Source organism: Abramis brama (assembly GCF_963993115.1).
Source record: "Abramis brama genome assembly, chromosome: 9".
NCBI classification, from domain to species: domain Eukaryota; kingdom Metazoa; phylum Chordata; class Actinopteri; order Cypriniformes; family Leuciscidae; genus Abramis; species Abramis brama.
The window spans coordinates 3,630,001-3,647,310 of NC_139971.1; the positions used below are offsets into that span (position 1 = coordinate 3,630,001).

Here is a 17,310-nt window from a genome sequence, read left to right on the forward strand (position 1 = left end):
TTTGTAATGGCATTGAGTAGAGCCTTGGAGCCTTTGAAGCCCCAAAAAGCGCATCCATCCATCCATCATAAAAGGGTTTCCCTTTGTTTTGATGGTCCCTTTAACACATTCCATTGACTATAAGAAACGTTGCATCATGTCAACTAAATCTCATTAGAGTATTAGTAGACTGGTAGGGTTAGGGTTAGAATAAGTTGACATGTAGTTACTCATAGTCAGCTGAATGTCTGTTGAGGAGTATAAAAATAAAGAGTTAGCAGATATTAAGCAGAGAGTCTACTAATACTCTAATGACTGATGGTTTACATATAGTTGCAAAGATACTTATAGTCAACAGAATGTTCAAAAGGGACCATCAAAATAAACAAAATATCCATATTTAAAAACTTTATAAACTATAATTATTCGCTTCCGCAAATGGACGTACACACATTCAACAGGGAGTCGAGTCCCGGCAGAAGGGTGACCTCTGACCCGACGTATGTCGCAGCTCCTCTTCTCTTATATTCAAGGTCCTTCGACATTTTTCTTCTTTAAAACTTCTAATTCGTGAACAGCGTTTTGTTTTGCTCTAGTCTCTGAGCTTCTGCTTTTATCAATTCTCACCTAAGCTTACGCTACACCTACGTCATACATCTACGCCTGTTGCCGGAAGCCAGTGATTATAGTTTATAAAGTTTTCTTACAAAAACGCATCACTTCGCTTCAGAAGGCCTTTATTAACCCCCTTGGAGCCATATGGATTACTTTTATGATGGATGGATGGATGGATGGATGCACTTTTTTGGACACTATTCAATGCCATTGAAAAGCAGGGAAGAGCTAGGCTATTATTTAACATAACTCTGATTGTGTTCGGCTGAAAGAAGAAAGTCATAATACACCAAGGATGGCTTGAGGGAGAGTAATTTATCAGATAATTTTCATTTTTGGTCGAACTATTCCTTTAATAGATTCAAAAACAGCCATGGCATCCAATCAGAAGTGATACAACAGAGTCAAAAGAGATGATTAAACTGGTATCAAAATAGCAGTGACAGAGTGCAGGCTGAGAGAATAAGAAGAAAAAGAGCCACTCAGCAACCTCTGGCTCTGATATTAGTCAGCAACCCCATTAGTCTTAATGGCCGCCTCTGGGCGCAAGGGAGCCTGGTCTATCCTTTTAAAACTACATGCAAGGAGCTCATTAAGACTTAAAACAAAGCGGGTAGTAAGAGGGGGTCGAGCGGACGAGTGAATGAGTGAGTGACAGAAGGGGGAGACGTGAGAGATCCCTCCTTCCATTAAGATCCCTTCCCCCTTCCAGCTCTCATTGACGGGTTCTTGCGACCACAGAAGCCCCATAAAGGCTCAGCCATTTCCATAATCGCTCATATCTGTCGGATGAAACACTATCCAGACGGCTTAATGGACACTCTGTAGAATCCCTGTTTCAAAATCCATACCTAATCAATAACGCTGGCTCCTCGGCCTCTCAGCAGCACTTGCAGATGTGCACCGTCGTACTCGCAGCCTAGTATTGACCTGGCTAATAGGGTTATTCTGAATACAGAGACCTGAGCTGGTCGCATTTCTTACATCAGGTTTCCATCGCTGAAGCTCTTTGTGGAAAATACGGTAGGTCAGAATTAGTTTTACGGAAACGCAACAATCGGCGATGACGTTGCTAAGTGTTCTAGGCAGCCGTTCCCACAGTTGTCAAAACCGTTGGGCTCCACTTAGGAAACGAGCGAATCAGCACATGAAAATTGCTAAGGCAATCTGTTACCATGGCAACTAATTAAGTTAAAGCAGTCACAGGCCCTCATCCCTCCACCTCCATTCACCTCCTTTTAGACACGAGTCAATCTTTCCTCAAATCCATAAGTAGGGTGATCTGATTAATTAAATTGAATTTCAGCTGTTCACAACGTGAATCAAAACCAACCGTATATACACATTGAGATTTGAGCACTGTTTTAAAGGGACACTTCATCCATTTGCATTAAGCTTTGTATCGTTAGAAACCCAGTCATATTTTTGAATGGTCATGCATTATTCCCTCATTTTCCCCCGAGACGGGAGAAATACGGATTTCAGTGTTGCGGTTCCTGCTTATAATGTTGTAAAAATCGTCATTTTGCGTCATTCTAAGCAGGAAGTCCCATATCTTTGTAGAGGGGTTGAGACTACAAACACTCGTTCCTCATTTTTCCAGGGGGTGGGACCCACTCACGCTACAGACCTATTACAGATCAGTGGGTGGGACTTCACTTGCAGAAACCAAAAGCAATATCCGCCATATTGTTTGGAAGCTAAGCTAACAGGCGCTGTGGAGCCAGATGTGAAGTTACGACAATGGCGGAAGGTACTCAATATGATATGGAAGAAGAGGATTTAGAAAGTCTGATGCTCGAATCAGATGTTCGTGGCCATCTTTACGAGCCGCAGTATAGCAAAGAGCAGCTGAGGCTGATGGAGGAACAGGAGGCGGAGGCAGAAGACCTGCCTGTCGTGGACGAGGAGCCCGGACTGGCTCGAGGTGGGGCGGACTGGTGGTGCCTGTGCTCTCACTGTGCGCCTACGGACACAGAGATAGAGTCCGTCTGCTGCAAAGAATTTCAATGATGCCAATTTCTCCTGGACGAAATCTTTGAATCAGACAAGGACACGGACGTTTGTGTTGTGAAAATTAGTGGGAGTGGCTTGCGGAGTTGTGCAATGTGGAGCATTGTGGGAGTTGTTGTCTTCCATACAAATGCACCCTAAAGTTACTTTCTGTCTTTCCTCGGTCAAGAAGGCACCAAATTCGAAATTTATGTTACATTTCGACTACATTTATGACCCAATTTCAATAAAAATGAATGTTCCCACGGGTGAAATGCTCCTTTAAAGAGCGGCAGTTATGCTTTTCTTGTGTAGGACAGGTGTTTGTGCATGTAAACGATTAGCAAAGTTACACCAAGTCCATGCCAAAGAGTTAATTTCTCCAACAGAAAACATTTGCCTGAAATGTCTCGTTTGTAGGCCTGACATTATTTCCATGACTTATACGTCACCATGTTGTACATTTGCCTACTAGCTGCTTTGACCTGCCCAAAAAGAACAGTTGGGTAGATTTCGCTATTTTAAGGAGATGCTTTATCACTGCAAGGGCAGCAAAAGATGGTATGAACTTCCAATACCAATGCCATAGTTATACACTGTAGATATAATAGTTCACAGCTTTTCATGAAGCATTGGGAGCTGAAACGCACCGGCTATGGTAAGGGGCATTACACAGACTGGACCAGCTGACCAATCAGAGCAGACTGGACCAGCTAACCAATCAGAGCAGACTGGACCAGCTGACCAATCATAGCAGACTGGACCAGCTGACCAATCAGAGCAGACTGGACCAGTTAACCAATCAGAGCAGACTGGATCAGCTTACCACCCAGAACAGACTGGACCAGCTGACCAATCACAACAGACTGGACCAGCTGACCAATCAGAGCAAACTGGACCAGCTAACCAATCAGAGCAGACTGGACCAGCTAACCAATCAGAGCAGACTGGACCAGTTTGACTAATTACAACAGACTGGATCAACTTACCACCCAGAGCAGACTGGACCAGCTGACCAATCAGTGCAGACTGGCCCAGCTAACCAATCAGTGTAGACTGGACCAGCTAACCAATCAGTGCAGACTGGACCAGCTAACCAATCAGAGCAGACTGGACCAGTTTGACTAATTACAACAGACTGGATCAACTTACCACCCAGAGCAGACTGGACCAGCTGACCAATCAGTGCAGACTGGCCCAGCTAACCAATCAGTGTAGACTGGACCAGCTAACCAATCAGTGCAGACTGGACCAGCTAACCAATCAGAGCAGACTGGACCAGTTTGACTAATTACAACAGACTGGATCAACTTACCACCCAGTGCAGACTGGCCCAGCTGACCAATCAGTGCAGACTGGCCCAGCTGACCAATCACAACAGACTGGACCAGCTGACCAATCAGAGCATATATATATGTAAAAAAAAAAAAAAAAAAAAAAAAAAAAAGGTTTTTATTAGAAATGTAGGCCTCCAAAAGTTGTCAATGATTCAAATCCCTCTCTGTGGGTGTGGCGAGAAGATCCTCTGTAAAAATCCTGGCTTGGATTTTTACTGATCTAGTCAAGGTGGGCAGGAAATACGCGGAGGTGTTTATGAGGGCAGGGTCGAAGTTATGAGAGCACTCGTTACTTTCAGATCATTTGCAGACTATTAGCCAGACGGGAGACATATCTTTTTATCCTCTTTAGCTCCTTGCATGATTCCCGCGCTCTGGTGAGAGTTCAACTGAGCATAGCATCAGCCATTCACAATGACAAATGAGACACTAAAACACGAGCCAGCGCAGAATACACTGTTTATCAGTGTTTTTAAATAGACTGAATAGTTTTCTTGTCCTTGGCAGCTTTTCCTTGAGAGAGTGAGGTGTGTCGCAGTCATCATTTGGAGGTCAGCTTGTCTTGGCTTTTAAAGAACAGCACATGCAAGTACATGGACGTTTGTGAACTATTATGGTGATATGACACTTTCAGCAGTAGATTGCATCAGTGGAGTTAGGCAACTGTTTTCATTAAGATGAAGAAATTGCTCAAGAATATTCACACAGAAAATGGACAATATGTGATCTCTGTTTCTTTGTGAAACTGCTGTCTTTGTCAATATCAGCTTCTCTGTGTGTAACAGTAAGTTAAATTAACAAATGGGAAGTTCCCAGTTCTATGTAAGTGGCCATTGTGCCCAAGAAATGAGCAAACTGGTTTCCAGGTCAGATGTAATCACAGCTTCGTGATCCCTGATGACTGTACACAAATGCAACACATCGTGTCTCATTGGTGGAGCTTCACTTTAGTGCAAAAAGAAAGGGGGGTGATGCAAAAGCCACATTTGAATATGAAAAGGGTGTTTACACAGATGTTTTTTCATGCACAGTGGCGGCATAACTGTACTGTATTTACAGTTATGCCTATTTACTATGTCCTATTTACACATGACTCACAATCGAGGAAAACCATGTATCAGAAGCTGAGTGCTGAGTCTTGTGCACAGCCAATAGAAAACAAGATGTGTGCTGATTGTAATGACTGGTTAATGTTCACCTTGATCTTAAAGATGCAGAGCTAGAAAAAGAGTAGACAGTGCTGGCAGAGACTGAAAAGCAGGAATTCATAATTGTCTACTTTATGACCATCTTTATAATTGTTTTTGCTTACTAAATACATTATATTCTTTCTTTTTTTTTCATTCAGTATGACTGTGTGCATTTGTGTGTGATTGTTTTTATTATTATAAAATTATAAATAGCCTTAAAAATATTAAAGACTTTTTGTTCATGAAGTGGAATCCTTCCAATAGATGATACCTAAATACTGCACACTGATTCAAAATATAATATAAAAATATTGTATTAATAAAAGTTAATTATTAAAAAAAATATATATATATATATATATATTTTTTTTTTTTTTTTTTTTTTTTTTGAGCTCACAGCTGATTAGTCTGTTTGGTAAACGTTCTGAGATGACGAGCAGCTTCGACGCTTCCAGTGCTGTGGCGTCGCGTGCGTCGCGTCCAGGGAGAGACAGCAGAGAGTGAAGTGTAATTGAATTGAATTGAATCAGCGAGTAACACCGCCCCCTTTACGCGGGGATCAGCCTCTTCCGTGCCGCACACAGAACCGCCCTGACCGGGGTAACTAACAGAGGAGAGGGAGGGAATGAAAGACTGATTGAGATAGAGCGGAGAAAGAGAGAGGGAGGAAGAGAGACACTTCAATACTTCAGAGGTCGGATCTTGTTAAGGGAAAACCTGTGTTATTTCTAAGATACTCCCGGCACATAGACGGACTTTGGAGGAGACGTTTGGGACTAAAAACATACAAACAGACTTTGTACACTGAATGCGTGACCATGACGGCAGCTGTCGATATTAAGCCGTTAACTATAATAAAATCTGAAAAAGTAGACGGTAAGTAGCCTACGCTTTCTCATTGTTATCGTTTTGATTTTGCATTGCAAAACGCGTCTTCGTCACTTGTCCAGTCAGTTATGAATAACTTTTGTGCATGATGTCTTGCCTTTGTGAAATGCACTGGAATATACAGACTTGATGTCAAACAGAACATTTCCGAAACTCGTTGCAACATAAAATGTGTTTGATCAGCTAGTGATAGACAGGTATCACAGCCTGCGTGTGGCGCTCCAGATGTGCCAGTCATTGATTTAGTGCTATACAAATAGTCTTTATTATGTGATATAGTACTATTAATCAATTTATCGCAGATTTGTACCCAGATAAGTGAGCACATGTAGTTTACTCATTGGAAAGCCTAATTTCAACCAAGTCAGTGAATATGTGGTCACAATTATAACCGGTGGGGAAAAAAATGCTGAATAAGACCCAATAAAAAGTTGCATAGAATAGGCTAACATAATGTTGTACTGTCAGGCACTTGTGGGAAAAAGGTATTGATGATGCAATAATGTTTTCTTTTTTTACTTTTTTTTATATTTAATGTAATAATAGCTTTAATTTTATTTTTCAATTTTATTATGCGAATCAATTAAGTTATTAATTCAGAATGGTGTTTTTTCCCCCCACTGGCCACAAATGTGACCACTGATCATAAGGCAGCAATTATAGATTATTCATACACTTTTAAAATGTTATAGTAATCATATATGTTAAATAATATGTGTATTATAACATGCTTTACATGATGCCTCCTTTTATGGATCTTTCTGATTGCAATTAACAGCTCTGGTCATGTGACTACCTACACCAGTCTTGTAAACATACTGTTATATTAAATTTAGTCAATCTTCACTTTTATAGTTGACAACTCTGTAAATGTCACACATGTTATCAGCAGGATTCAAAACTGTGGTGTTGTGTTAGGATATTCAGAACATATTTTTGTCTTTTCATTGTCATTTTTGTCTGAATATTGTCATATTGATTATGTTAAAAACTGGACTCTTTTATTGCTACGTTGCAAGAATGAGAGCAACATAGCCTATTCATTTAGCAAATACTGTACATGAAGAGTCTGACACCAGACTGATGTTGACTACCACACATGGCCTCTCATGACATGACACACTTTACCGCTTCACGTAGTCGTGTTTCATTTCATGCATGTCCAGCAGGCTTGAATTTTAACTACAAGAGTCATTAATTTTATGTCGAGCTGGCTTTCAGAACATTGCATCATCTAATGTGCGTGTGCATTTAGTGTAAGTTCATTATTTGGTCATTGGCTGAGCCCTGGGCTTTCTTCTCTTTTTATGCAGATATTATGGGGATCCTTGTTACTTAGTGCTTGAAGTTACTTAGTCTTTCTTTCTTTCTTTCTTTCTTTCTTTCTTTCTTTCTTTCTTTCTTTCTTTCTTTCTTTCTTTCTTTCTTTCTTTCTTTCTTTCTTTCTTTGTGTTTTGATGCCTGTGTGCTTGTGCAATCTCATGCATGCTTGTCATGGCAGGGAAATTCCCTCTTGGCTAAAAAGTGGTCAGTGTCAACTGAATGAAGTTTGTCATGATGCTGCTTCACTGTCCATTCATACCACATCCATTAACCCCCACCGCTGCTGACCCAGCCTGCCTCAGGAGGGGCCGCATGCCTGACCAGGGCGAACGGAGGGAGGGATGGAGAGAGGGAGGGAGGGAAGATGCCATGCTGGTTAAGCAGTCTCACACTCCCCCTCTGTACTCCTGAGGACTGGAATAAAGTGACGAGTATGCAAGTGGGATGTTAGTGTTAGCACATGCCTTGGCCCAATGTACTTGTACTCTTTAAGAATATGACCCTCTTCCTTGGCCCGGAAGGGCAGGGTGAGTTCAGTGGCCGCTAGTTTCCCTATGATAAAATGCTGACAGGCTTCGACCACAGCTGATGGCTATACACGCATAATTCTGACTCCCTAACTCTTACACAGACTCGCACACCACCAGCTGTTAATACATCATGGAAAAAAAGGCATTCACCTTTGCATGTCAGAACGAAAGCTAAAACATAATGACTTTAGTGTGATGTGCAAGATGTGGTATGAATCATTACCACACTTGCATATTCTCACATGCACACGGGCTGGCTCTCTTTTCACGCTCAGTCGCAGAGTTTACATTTACAAATGCACTGGCACATGAACATGTGCAAACACTCACCAACACAAAAGCACAAGCTTTCTCCTTGCATGGAAAAACAGTTGTGTGCTGTTAAAAAAAGTGCTGATACTTGCAGCGGGGGTTGCCAAAATATCGTGCTATCTTGCAAAACAATTTCTCAAGACAAGCTCCCCCGAGTTCAGTCAACCGTGAGTGTTCAGGCCAGGGTGAACGCAGCTCACTGGCAAAGCCCGTAAAATCCACGTAAGACATGTTTACTGCTTGTCTGCTACTTTAGTCTTCTGGAAAAATGGATATGTGCACCTTGTGGGTCCCATGTTCTGCACAAAGTGCCTGTATGAGTGTAAAGCTCTGACAGACTGGCACAGATGATAGTTTCTAACGTGCACGCGTCAATAATGCAGAGAGGCCGTAGATATTAAGCACCTGATCCCAGTTTGTATTGAGTCTTAAATCAAGACAAGCAAGCTGTGTCTTGAAGACAACGGCTAGTACAAAAACAAGCCCGCCTTCCCCCGCCCCCATTTGCTTTTTGACTCTGTTTATACAAAAGTGATGAATGGTTGAATTCAATCAAGAGTCACACAAAAGTTGTTTAGAGTTCAGTCAAGATTATCTGATTTACCCCGGAGACATGTAGTGCATGAAGAGACAATAGGACCTACACAAGAGCAGGACAGCCTCGATAAACACACTTACATTCATTAATTGAATTGCTAAAATAAGACTGCATATGGAGTTAGCACAAAACAATCTCCAAGTACCCACAGCGAGTCTGGAAGCAAAAGTGTTTACGTTAAAAAATTGACCGTGCGAGCTCAAGTCATTCACAGGTATGAATCATGTGTTGTGGAGCAGCACAGATGTTAGAATGGCCTTATGGCCAAAGATAAACCCATGTAACATCTGCTACTAAAATGGCTAATGCTGTTCCAACCCAGCCAGTTTTGCTGTTCCAGAAGTCTTCAGCATCTTCTGAGAGCTCTGCTTTGAAAGGGGCGTAGTCAAAATGCTTGATAATTGGGTCACTCCTTTCATCTTTGCCCAAAGACTACTTAGCACAGTGAAATGAGTCAGCAACAACACGAGAGAGCCAGGGGTCACCTCCCACTCATTTCGTCCTAGAGAAATAGGCCTTGATGAGGATATTTCGTCTTCCCTTTCTCCTTCTTTCTCACTCTTGCCCCGTGTCCGTCTCAAGGTTCAGTGAGTGACAGGAATGTCTGAGGATTGGGTGGGTTGCCTATTGCCCACTTTTATCTGATTAAGACACTGCACTCTCTCATCCCAAACCCCTGCTAGGCCCCGCTCACACACCCTTGCTTTAGATACCAACACACTGGGCACTAGTGCAAAAGAACTATCCACGCATTATTAGGTGTGTGAAGAGATTATAATTCAAGCATATTTGCAACCTTTCGAGATAATGTTTTTGAATATGACTTAGATTCCCAAGTTACATAACAGATATGTTTCTTTTGCCAGGCCTAAGCATGCCTTGCGTACCTGACAGCTGTGCAAATACAGACATAGGCAATCAAGGTTAGTCTGATGTGGGTCTCTGGATGTGGGCCAAACAAATGACTCAGCCTGAACACAATTTTTATAGTTTGTGTACGAGTGTACGAGTCACTTCAGAAAGAATTTACTAACGTGAAGTGTAGGGCATGCAAAAGCTTTAAGAGGTGACTGGGTTAATATTTGAAACTCAGAACTGATTCATCAGACTCAAGCCTTGAGGGAAAGATGAAACACTGTTATATCAGAAAGTCTTTCCTACTGTTCATGAATGACTCCCCCTTCACAGAATGTCCACTGGTTTAATGACTCCCCTGTCAGAAATTCTTTCTGGTGAACACACATTTTTATTGTTCCCTTTAAAGTGTAGTCATCAAAGGGTGAAGGCAGGTCCTAGCCTTTATTCATTCAAGTTATTGGCACAAGGTAACAGCACAAACAAACTCTTTCTGAATCGTAACATGCGTCAGAATGACTGAGCGATACGTCAGAGCCGTTTTCGCTGTAGCATACATGCGAAAGCCGTCCTGACCCACTTCACTGTGTTTCAGTTTGAAGTCTTCCCAGCAGTTATCTCTGGCCCTGCTTCTCTGAACTTCAAAAGACCAAAACAAAAGCAAAAGACACAGCATGTCCCAGAGCAGGGAAGAAATAACAACCACAGTGTATTTTTTCCAACATTTTACAGCACCCATTTTCTCCCCTATGTTCCATGTCTCTCTTTTTTTTTCTTGAATTTGTCTCTCTACCGTCTGTGGGCCACATGGGCTCTTGCTTCGTCTCCCTGGCCCCTGATGTGGTGTCTGCCTAGTGCTGTCTTCTCATCCCCGCCGCGTGCTACAGGCTAATTACTGAGTCACAGCCCCTGCCGAGCTGACTCCAGCACCCACCCCTCCTCCCATAAGACATTAGCCCTTCCCAGTCCCTCTGACGCTTTCTGGTGGGCTCCAGACCGCCTCCTGGGTGGTGGGAGGCCCTTGAGGTGAGTAAGCCAGCCGGACCGGTGCCTGTCTTTCCATGCCACTCTTGTTTTTTTGATGTGGCTGTTTTGCAGATGTCTACCGAGTACAACGGAGAGACACAGAGTGTGGCGTTGGGTCTGGTTTTGAGATCAGAGCGGCATCCCGACTGGTTCTGACTACGTGTCTCACAGTTTAGGGAGGCAGAGGAAGACCTGTTCCCAGATTCAGCTCTCCCATCGGTGTATGCTCTTTCACCAAGTCACCTGTTTTAGGGCTCAGTAGTCGGAGCTGGTTTTGTAATTTTCCTACTTTTGTCCCACCTCTTTGAACACATTTCCTACCTTAGAGGCATATTGACGGAATGCTTCTGGCTACCAGTCCGGTTACATATGGGATCTTAAGCTGTTCTCTGAGGTCCAGGTGTTTGGCTGTAGCTAGGTTTACAGTCTCTCTCAGTTTGCGAGTGCTACTTGATGTACAGCTGAATAGAAGGCACATGATCTTTGGCAGTCACAAGAGCCGCCACAGCTGGGACGCTTTCTCGCTCAACCTTCTCCCTGCTATCTACATATTTCTGACAGAGAGGCTCTGCTCGGGTGATTTAGGGATGAGGCAGTTAAAGGCGTTTTGTGTAGGTGTCTGGACCGGTTCCAAGAGGCAGTCATAATGAGGGCTAGTCTTTGACTTTGTTCACTTACACAAGTAGAACATGGTGGAATTCAACAACTCGCCCCTTTCTCATAAAACCACATAGCAGGGTTAGTCTGACTTTTTCCTTTTTCCTTTTACCTCTGAGAGTGTGTAAACCTGTTTAAGACATTTAACTATTTCTTACACAGTTACAAACTGCTGAGACTTAATTTGTCATGCCACTCTGCTTTTCATTGCTTCAGCTCTCTGACACATTTGATGTTGACATTTGTCACCATACAGAATTTTACTGAAAAGATGCATCACTTTAGTCGCTTTGATGATGCTTTAGCACACCGTTGTGTTCTGCAGTGTGCTGTGCATTTCAGAACATTGCATCTTCTTTTCCAGCCTTCCATTCATCTATTTTGGGCTTGTGAACTCTCTTCATTGTTGCAGCTGTGGTACTTTACTCTATGTACAGTTAATTGTGTAATTGGTCCATTTAGAACTGAACTCAAAGGCACATTGGTTTTTAGGTCACAAATACAGAACAAGCTCACAGAAAAATCCCATCCACATTAGCGATTGTAAAACAAGGCAGGAATGTGTGGTTCGATACATAAAAACAATGCGGTCTTTGGGGAATTCATTTACCGAGAATGCATCTGTTGGCCATTGGCTGGATCCACAATGGCAGACAACATTAGCCATTAGCTTGCTAATTGCATGCAGAGCTTTCCTTCCTTCATTTCCCTGGTTCTGAAAGCTGCTTGCTCATAAACTTAGTTCAGGCATGACTGACTACTCGTATATGAATTCACTTTGATCAGAAATGCTTTTGGACATATTTATATCCAGTGCTGGAAACATGTCTTTTTTTTCCCCCTCACAAAGTGCTGCAATTTCAGGTACACTTGGAGGACGTTATTGGAGGTTTCTAGGAAGAATGTCGCTGAAAGTAAACTGTTTGTCAAGATCATCATTTGTTTGTTCAGAAGTCTAAACAGTATGATTCACTGATCCATGTGCTCTCATGGTCTTTTCGAGGTTTTCACTCTTGCAGTGCTCTTTCATTTTGCATGCTGCACACTGCCTCCGCTTTACTCTGCAGTATGCATAGTAGCATTGCTACACGTATCTCTGTAATGCATTGCATGCCAGTTGCGGACAGTTCAAAAGCATGATTGCAGACGGAAAAGAAGTTGATAAGAGCTAGGTTGTGGTAGTGCAAACGGTTATGGCTTGTCAGCAGCAGATCTATAGGTACCAGTAGTGGTATCGTTTCAACCCTACCAGACTTAACAATTAATTGTTTAAAGCAATAACTTGTTGAAGAATGCCCATTTTAAAGTGGCTCCTGTTGGTCATTGTGATTTGAATGCTCACTGTGTGACCCACTGATGGTGGTGTTGTGTATTCATATATGTGTGTGTGAATGGGTTAGACCATCTAGTGAACCCGGGGCACCCACTGGCTGGGTCTCTAAGAATAGCCACAGTGTTCCAGGGCGGGAAAGCCCCCGACTCGTGACCTCGACAGGGTGGATGGGCTCTGCGTGGCCTTTGGGAGCTCGATCGTGGGCCGCTGCTATTCCTGTCTCGGCCCGGCCCGGTCTGCATGCTTTCAGATGGAAATCTAAACAGTGGGCAGAACAAGCACTTCTCTCACTGGATCCCCCACCCTAGACCGTGCCTTGTTCAGCACAGACCTGCTGTGTGAATGGCCCTCCTTCATGCGGGCCAGGTTTAACAGTCTTGCTGTCTAACACTCTGTGAAAGATAATGCGAGAGATAAAGAACTGAGGGTGTTTTATGGCCCACCCTGACACCCTGCTGAGACACACATTTGTCAAAGGCCAGAACCTGACTTTTTGCGAGTTGATTTTTTTTGTTGTTGTTCTACACCCTTGAACAACCTTATTTTCAGTCTGGACTTTGATGGCATATGCATCTCTGAATTGAAACAGAAAGAAAGTAACATGTGGTGAGATATTCTAATTTGGCATACATGCACAAATACACAAAGCACAAAAAACATTCAGAGGCTTTAATACCGTCCAGACTATTGAAGGACTCAAATGAGCTATTTGGCTTTTATTACACACCCACTCGCTGTCTCTCACACACTTAAGACAGACCCCGGACACACACACAAATGTGGACACACACATAAATGCAGACACATTCTTTGAAGTGTCTCTAATTTTAGAACGAACCATTAACACTGTCATCAATGTGTGATCTGTTAGGCTGAAGACTAGCCCTGGCTAGATGTGTGCAAGTCATTAAACCACTGAATGTACCATGGAAAACACTGAATGGACTTGATTGGCGGGACCCTGTGGTCATGCCAACAGTGATGTCATCCCTTTGGGGACTCCATTCATGTTGTCTTGGATGCTCTCACGTTACAGATAAGTGAATCATCCGACCCCACCCCACCCAACTCCTTGAGACCACCAGGGCCTCATGACCATAATCACAATTTCACAGCCCTCTGCTAATGCACAGATGAGACAGGCGGATTTGTACTCAACCCCACCACCCAATACACACCTGTACTTTTACTGTACGTTAAGAAGGTTTTCAGGCCCAAGATCTATTGGGCATAATGTGGTTCAGTAGAAAGAATCACCATGGATTCATATTTACAGCTATTAGCGATGTTTAGTTACTCTCTATGGAAATTGATATAATCATCATTTCATTCATTGAACGTCACCTGCTGAGGTATGCATTTGCTTCTTAGAAAGATAGTGTTGGTTCCTCCAATAAAGTGCCATGTGATACCATGTGGAAAGCTGAATTGAAGATTATCACCATTTAAAGTAGTCAAGAAAGTTGCCAAAAAGTAAAACAAGTTTACTACATTTCAAGTATTTAAGTGAACAATGTATTTATATGAATGTAAGTCTTGAAATGGATAATAAATCAAACTAAATGAACTAAAAACAAATCCAAAAGCAATGTGATGAACATTTAACTAAATATTTGCCTTCAACAAAGAAGACACAGGGGTTAAAATGAATCTGTGATTCATTTATTTAATCAGTTAATTTTATATTTAATCAGTGAATCATATATAGGCATGAACTATGAGAACGGGATGATTAGTATGTTGACTTCCAATAGTATATAAAAGTGGACAGAGCATGTTTGATTGTTGCCTCAGCATGATTGGTCAATGATAATTTGAGTTCGCAGAATACCTGCAGAATATCTTCCAGCTCTCTGTGAATGCAGGTGAGATCTGCTGATGAAAAGCATGGAGATTAGAGTTTTTCTTTGAAAACAGCTCACTATCCTTTTGTTTCAGGTGGCCTTGCAGATACATGGTTTTTGCCAAGTGAATACTTGTAAGAGCTGTCACTTGGCTTTTTGTCATCTAAACATATAACCATTTCAAATAACTTTTTTATTGTTCGCAAGGCACTTTGCATTTGTCAGTAATATAAAAACCTGTCATTCGTTAAGCTGCTGTGTCATATTTAGTCCAAGTAAAACATGTTTCCTTTACCAGGGTCTTTTTTGGCAGTTCTGGTCTTGTATCGTCTAATGTGAAAATGGGCCTCTTCTCTAGTGAATGAAGCCTCTGACGTCCAGATGGCTCTAATGCGCAATTAAACACTGTAAATGGAGACTGCAGCATCTCGCTCTAATCCAATCACACAAGAGCACTACATTGTTTTTCTCCATCTAGACACTCTGCATAATGCATCACTGCAAATCCTTCCCTGTTCGAGTCAACCAGGGTAGCAGATCGCGAGAAGGAGAGGGAGTGAGGTTAGGAGGGACAGCTGTTGTGCATTCTTGGCTGGGTTATGTCGTGATGTGGATCGACAACAGCGAGTGCAAACCCATACGGCGCCCAGGGCTGGCAGTTTAAAAACCGCGCGGAGATGCCAGAACATCTGGGTGTCAGTAGAAAAGCAGTCGCAGACAGCGAAAAAAAAACACACACAAAGTGTCCGATCTCCACAGTCTGGACTGTGCATTTAGCTCCCAGACAAATTCACTGTGCCTGAGTCACAGTCTGACGTTTTCTGACGGCCACCAGTAATAGAATAATCACCCCTCACCGTACATCCAGCGTGTCTTTGATCGCATTACGCTCCTTTCGGCGGATTCTTCGCTTGGCTCTGTGGCATTCTTTAGACCCTCAGGGGGTTTTCTAGACCCTTTCTTTCTCTCGAACTGCCACCCCGGCAGTCCTAATTGGATCAGTGGAAGTCATCGGGTACTGTTTAACTCATCAAAGACCTCTCTGTGTCCTGCTGGGTGCCCACGAGCAGAGAGGGCGAGCTTTCCAACACTGCAGTGTCTGTTCGACACCCTGCAGCCTGCTGTGACATCATCACCCTCTGCCACGACCTCTGACCCCTAACTATTGACCCCTGCCAACACAGGCCCCTCTGTCAATGGCTGGACATGGAGATGGGACAGCTTGCTGGGCAGAAGGGATTGTGGGAAGGTGATCATTGATGTAGAATCTGACCTGTGGCACACTCTGTGTGTTAGCAGACCCTTGGCTCTGAGAAGCAGTCTAGGAGGTCAGGTTGGAGGTGGATGGTGTGCATATGGCCAGCAGACATGCAGGACAACTACAGTCAGTTGTGTGATGCTGAGGCTGCTGTTGTATATGATTATGTAGATCTTGCAGTTCTCTGATTGACTTATATTACCTCCGATGATGAATGAGGTGGAATTGAAGCTCAGGCTGCAGACATCTACATATGAGATGCTGGGATTTTATTTTATTTTATTTTATTTATTTTATTTTATTTTATTTTATTTTATTTTATTTTATTTTATTTTATTTTATTTTATTTTAATATTTTATTGTTTTTAATTATTTTATTTTATATTTAAATGTTATATATTTTATTATTTTTATTTATTTTGTTTTATTTTATATTTAAATAATTCTGTATTTTATTATTTTTATTTATTTTGTTTTATTTTATTATTATGTTTTATATATTTTATGTTTTCATATGGTTTATTTATGTATTTTATTTGCTTTTTTTTTAGGATTATTATTTTATTTTTTATTTATTTGTTTGTGAAATGTAGTATATCTGCAGTTAATCTGATTTGGGAATGTGTGTGATGGACGATGACACATGTTGTCTGTGTTTGGTCCAACAGATCTGGAGTGTGCGGATGTTCCTTTACTGACTCCAGGAAGTAAAGAAATGATGTCACAGGCTCTTCTGGCCACATTCAGTGGCTTCACCAGGGAGCAACAGCGACTCTCCATTCCTAAAGGTCCTAAACTCTAAAGCACTTATATATATGTTTAAAAAAAACAAAAACAAACAAAAAAAAACAACTCTCTAACTGTTTAGAGTAAATCTTATATTAATTTTTCTTGTCTTATTTCTGTTGCTCTCTCTCTTAAAGGGAAAGTTCACTTAAAAAATGAAAGTACTGTCATTATTTACTCACCCTGTTCCCAACGTGTATAACTTTCTTTCTTCCATGGAACACAAAAGGAGATTATACGGGTTTGGAAAAACATCAGGGTGAGTAAATAATGACAGAAGTTTAATGTTGTAAGTGAACTTTCCCTTTAAAAGACATGTTAAAAAACACATTTGAGAACTCACTGATTATGTTAATGACATTGGACATATTTTCCTACTTATCGGACTAATAGGAGGATTAAATAAATGATAGATAGAGAGAAAAGAAGATAGAGGAAACATGGAAAAGTAACGTATTTTCCTCGTTTCTGGCCCAGTATAGGCTGTTTTTGAAATGGCACAGTCAGATTGCCTAAAAAGAGATCTTGCTAGATAGACACATTGCACTCTGAAGCAGCAGAGGTTATGAATTATGCTTCCCAAACTATGGCAGACCGCAAGATGGCTTCGCTTGCTGTGTGTAGGGTGGCTGAAGTCTGTGTCAGGTCTGCGTCTGTCTGGAAATAGCTGAATGCAGTGAGCATGTGCACAGTCGAGAGAAAGAGAGAGAATGAGACAGACAGAGATAGAGTTGGTGTGCAAGCTAAAATTACCAGCGTTTCAGTTCCTCCCATCATGGCATCAAAT

General features: G+C 42.0%; 1 protein-coding gene across 13 annotated transcripts in view; it reads left to right on the forward strand.

The window, feature by feature from the left end:
- ets1 (v-ets avian erythroblastosis virus E26 oncogene homolog 1) overlaps positions 1-17,310 on the forward strand; it is a 52,808-nt gene that overhangs the window by 19,269 nt on the left and 16,229 nt on the right. For 4 of the 13 annotated variants that reach the window (XM_084124833.1, XM_084124845.1, XM_084124838.1 and 1 more), the window contains exons 4-5: positions 16,406-16,525; positions 16,753-16,782. In XM_084124833.1, the coding sequence (XP_083980959.1) occupies positions 16,406-16,525; positions 16,753-16,782 (150 nt within the window). Of the gene's footprint in view, positions 1-5,701; positions 5,990-16,405; positions 16,526-16,752; positions 16,783-17,310 lie in introns of those variants that run through there. The other 9 variants (XM_084124836.1, XM_084124844.1, XM_084124837.1 and 6 more) reach the window with 5 other exon arrangements.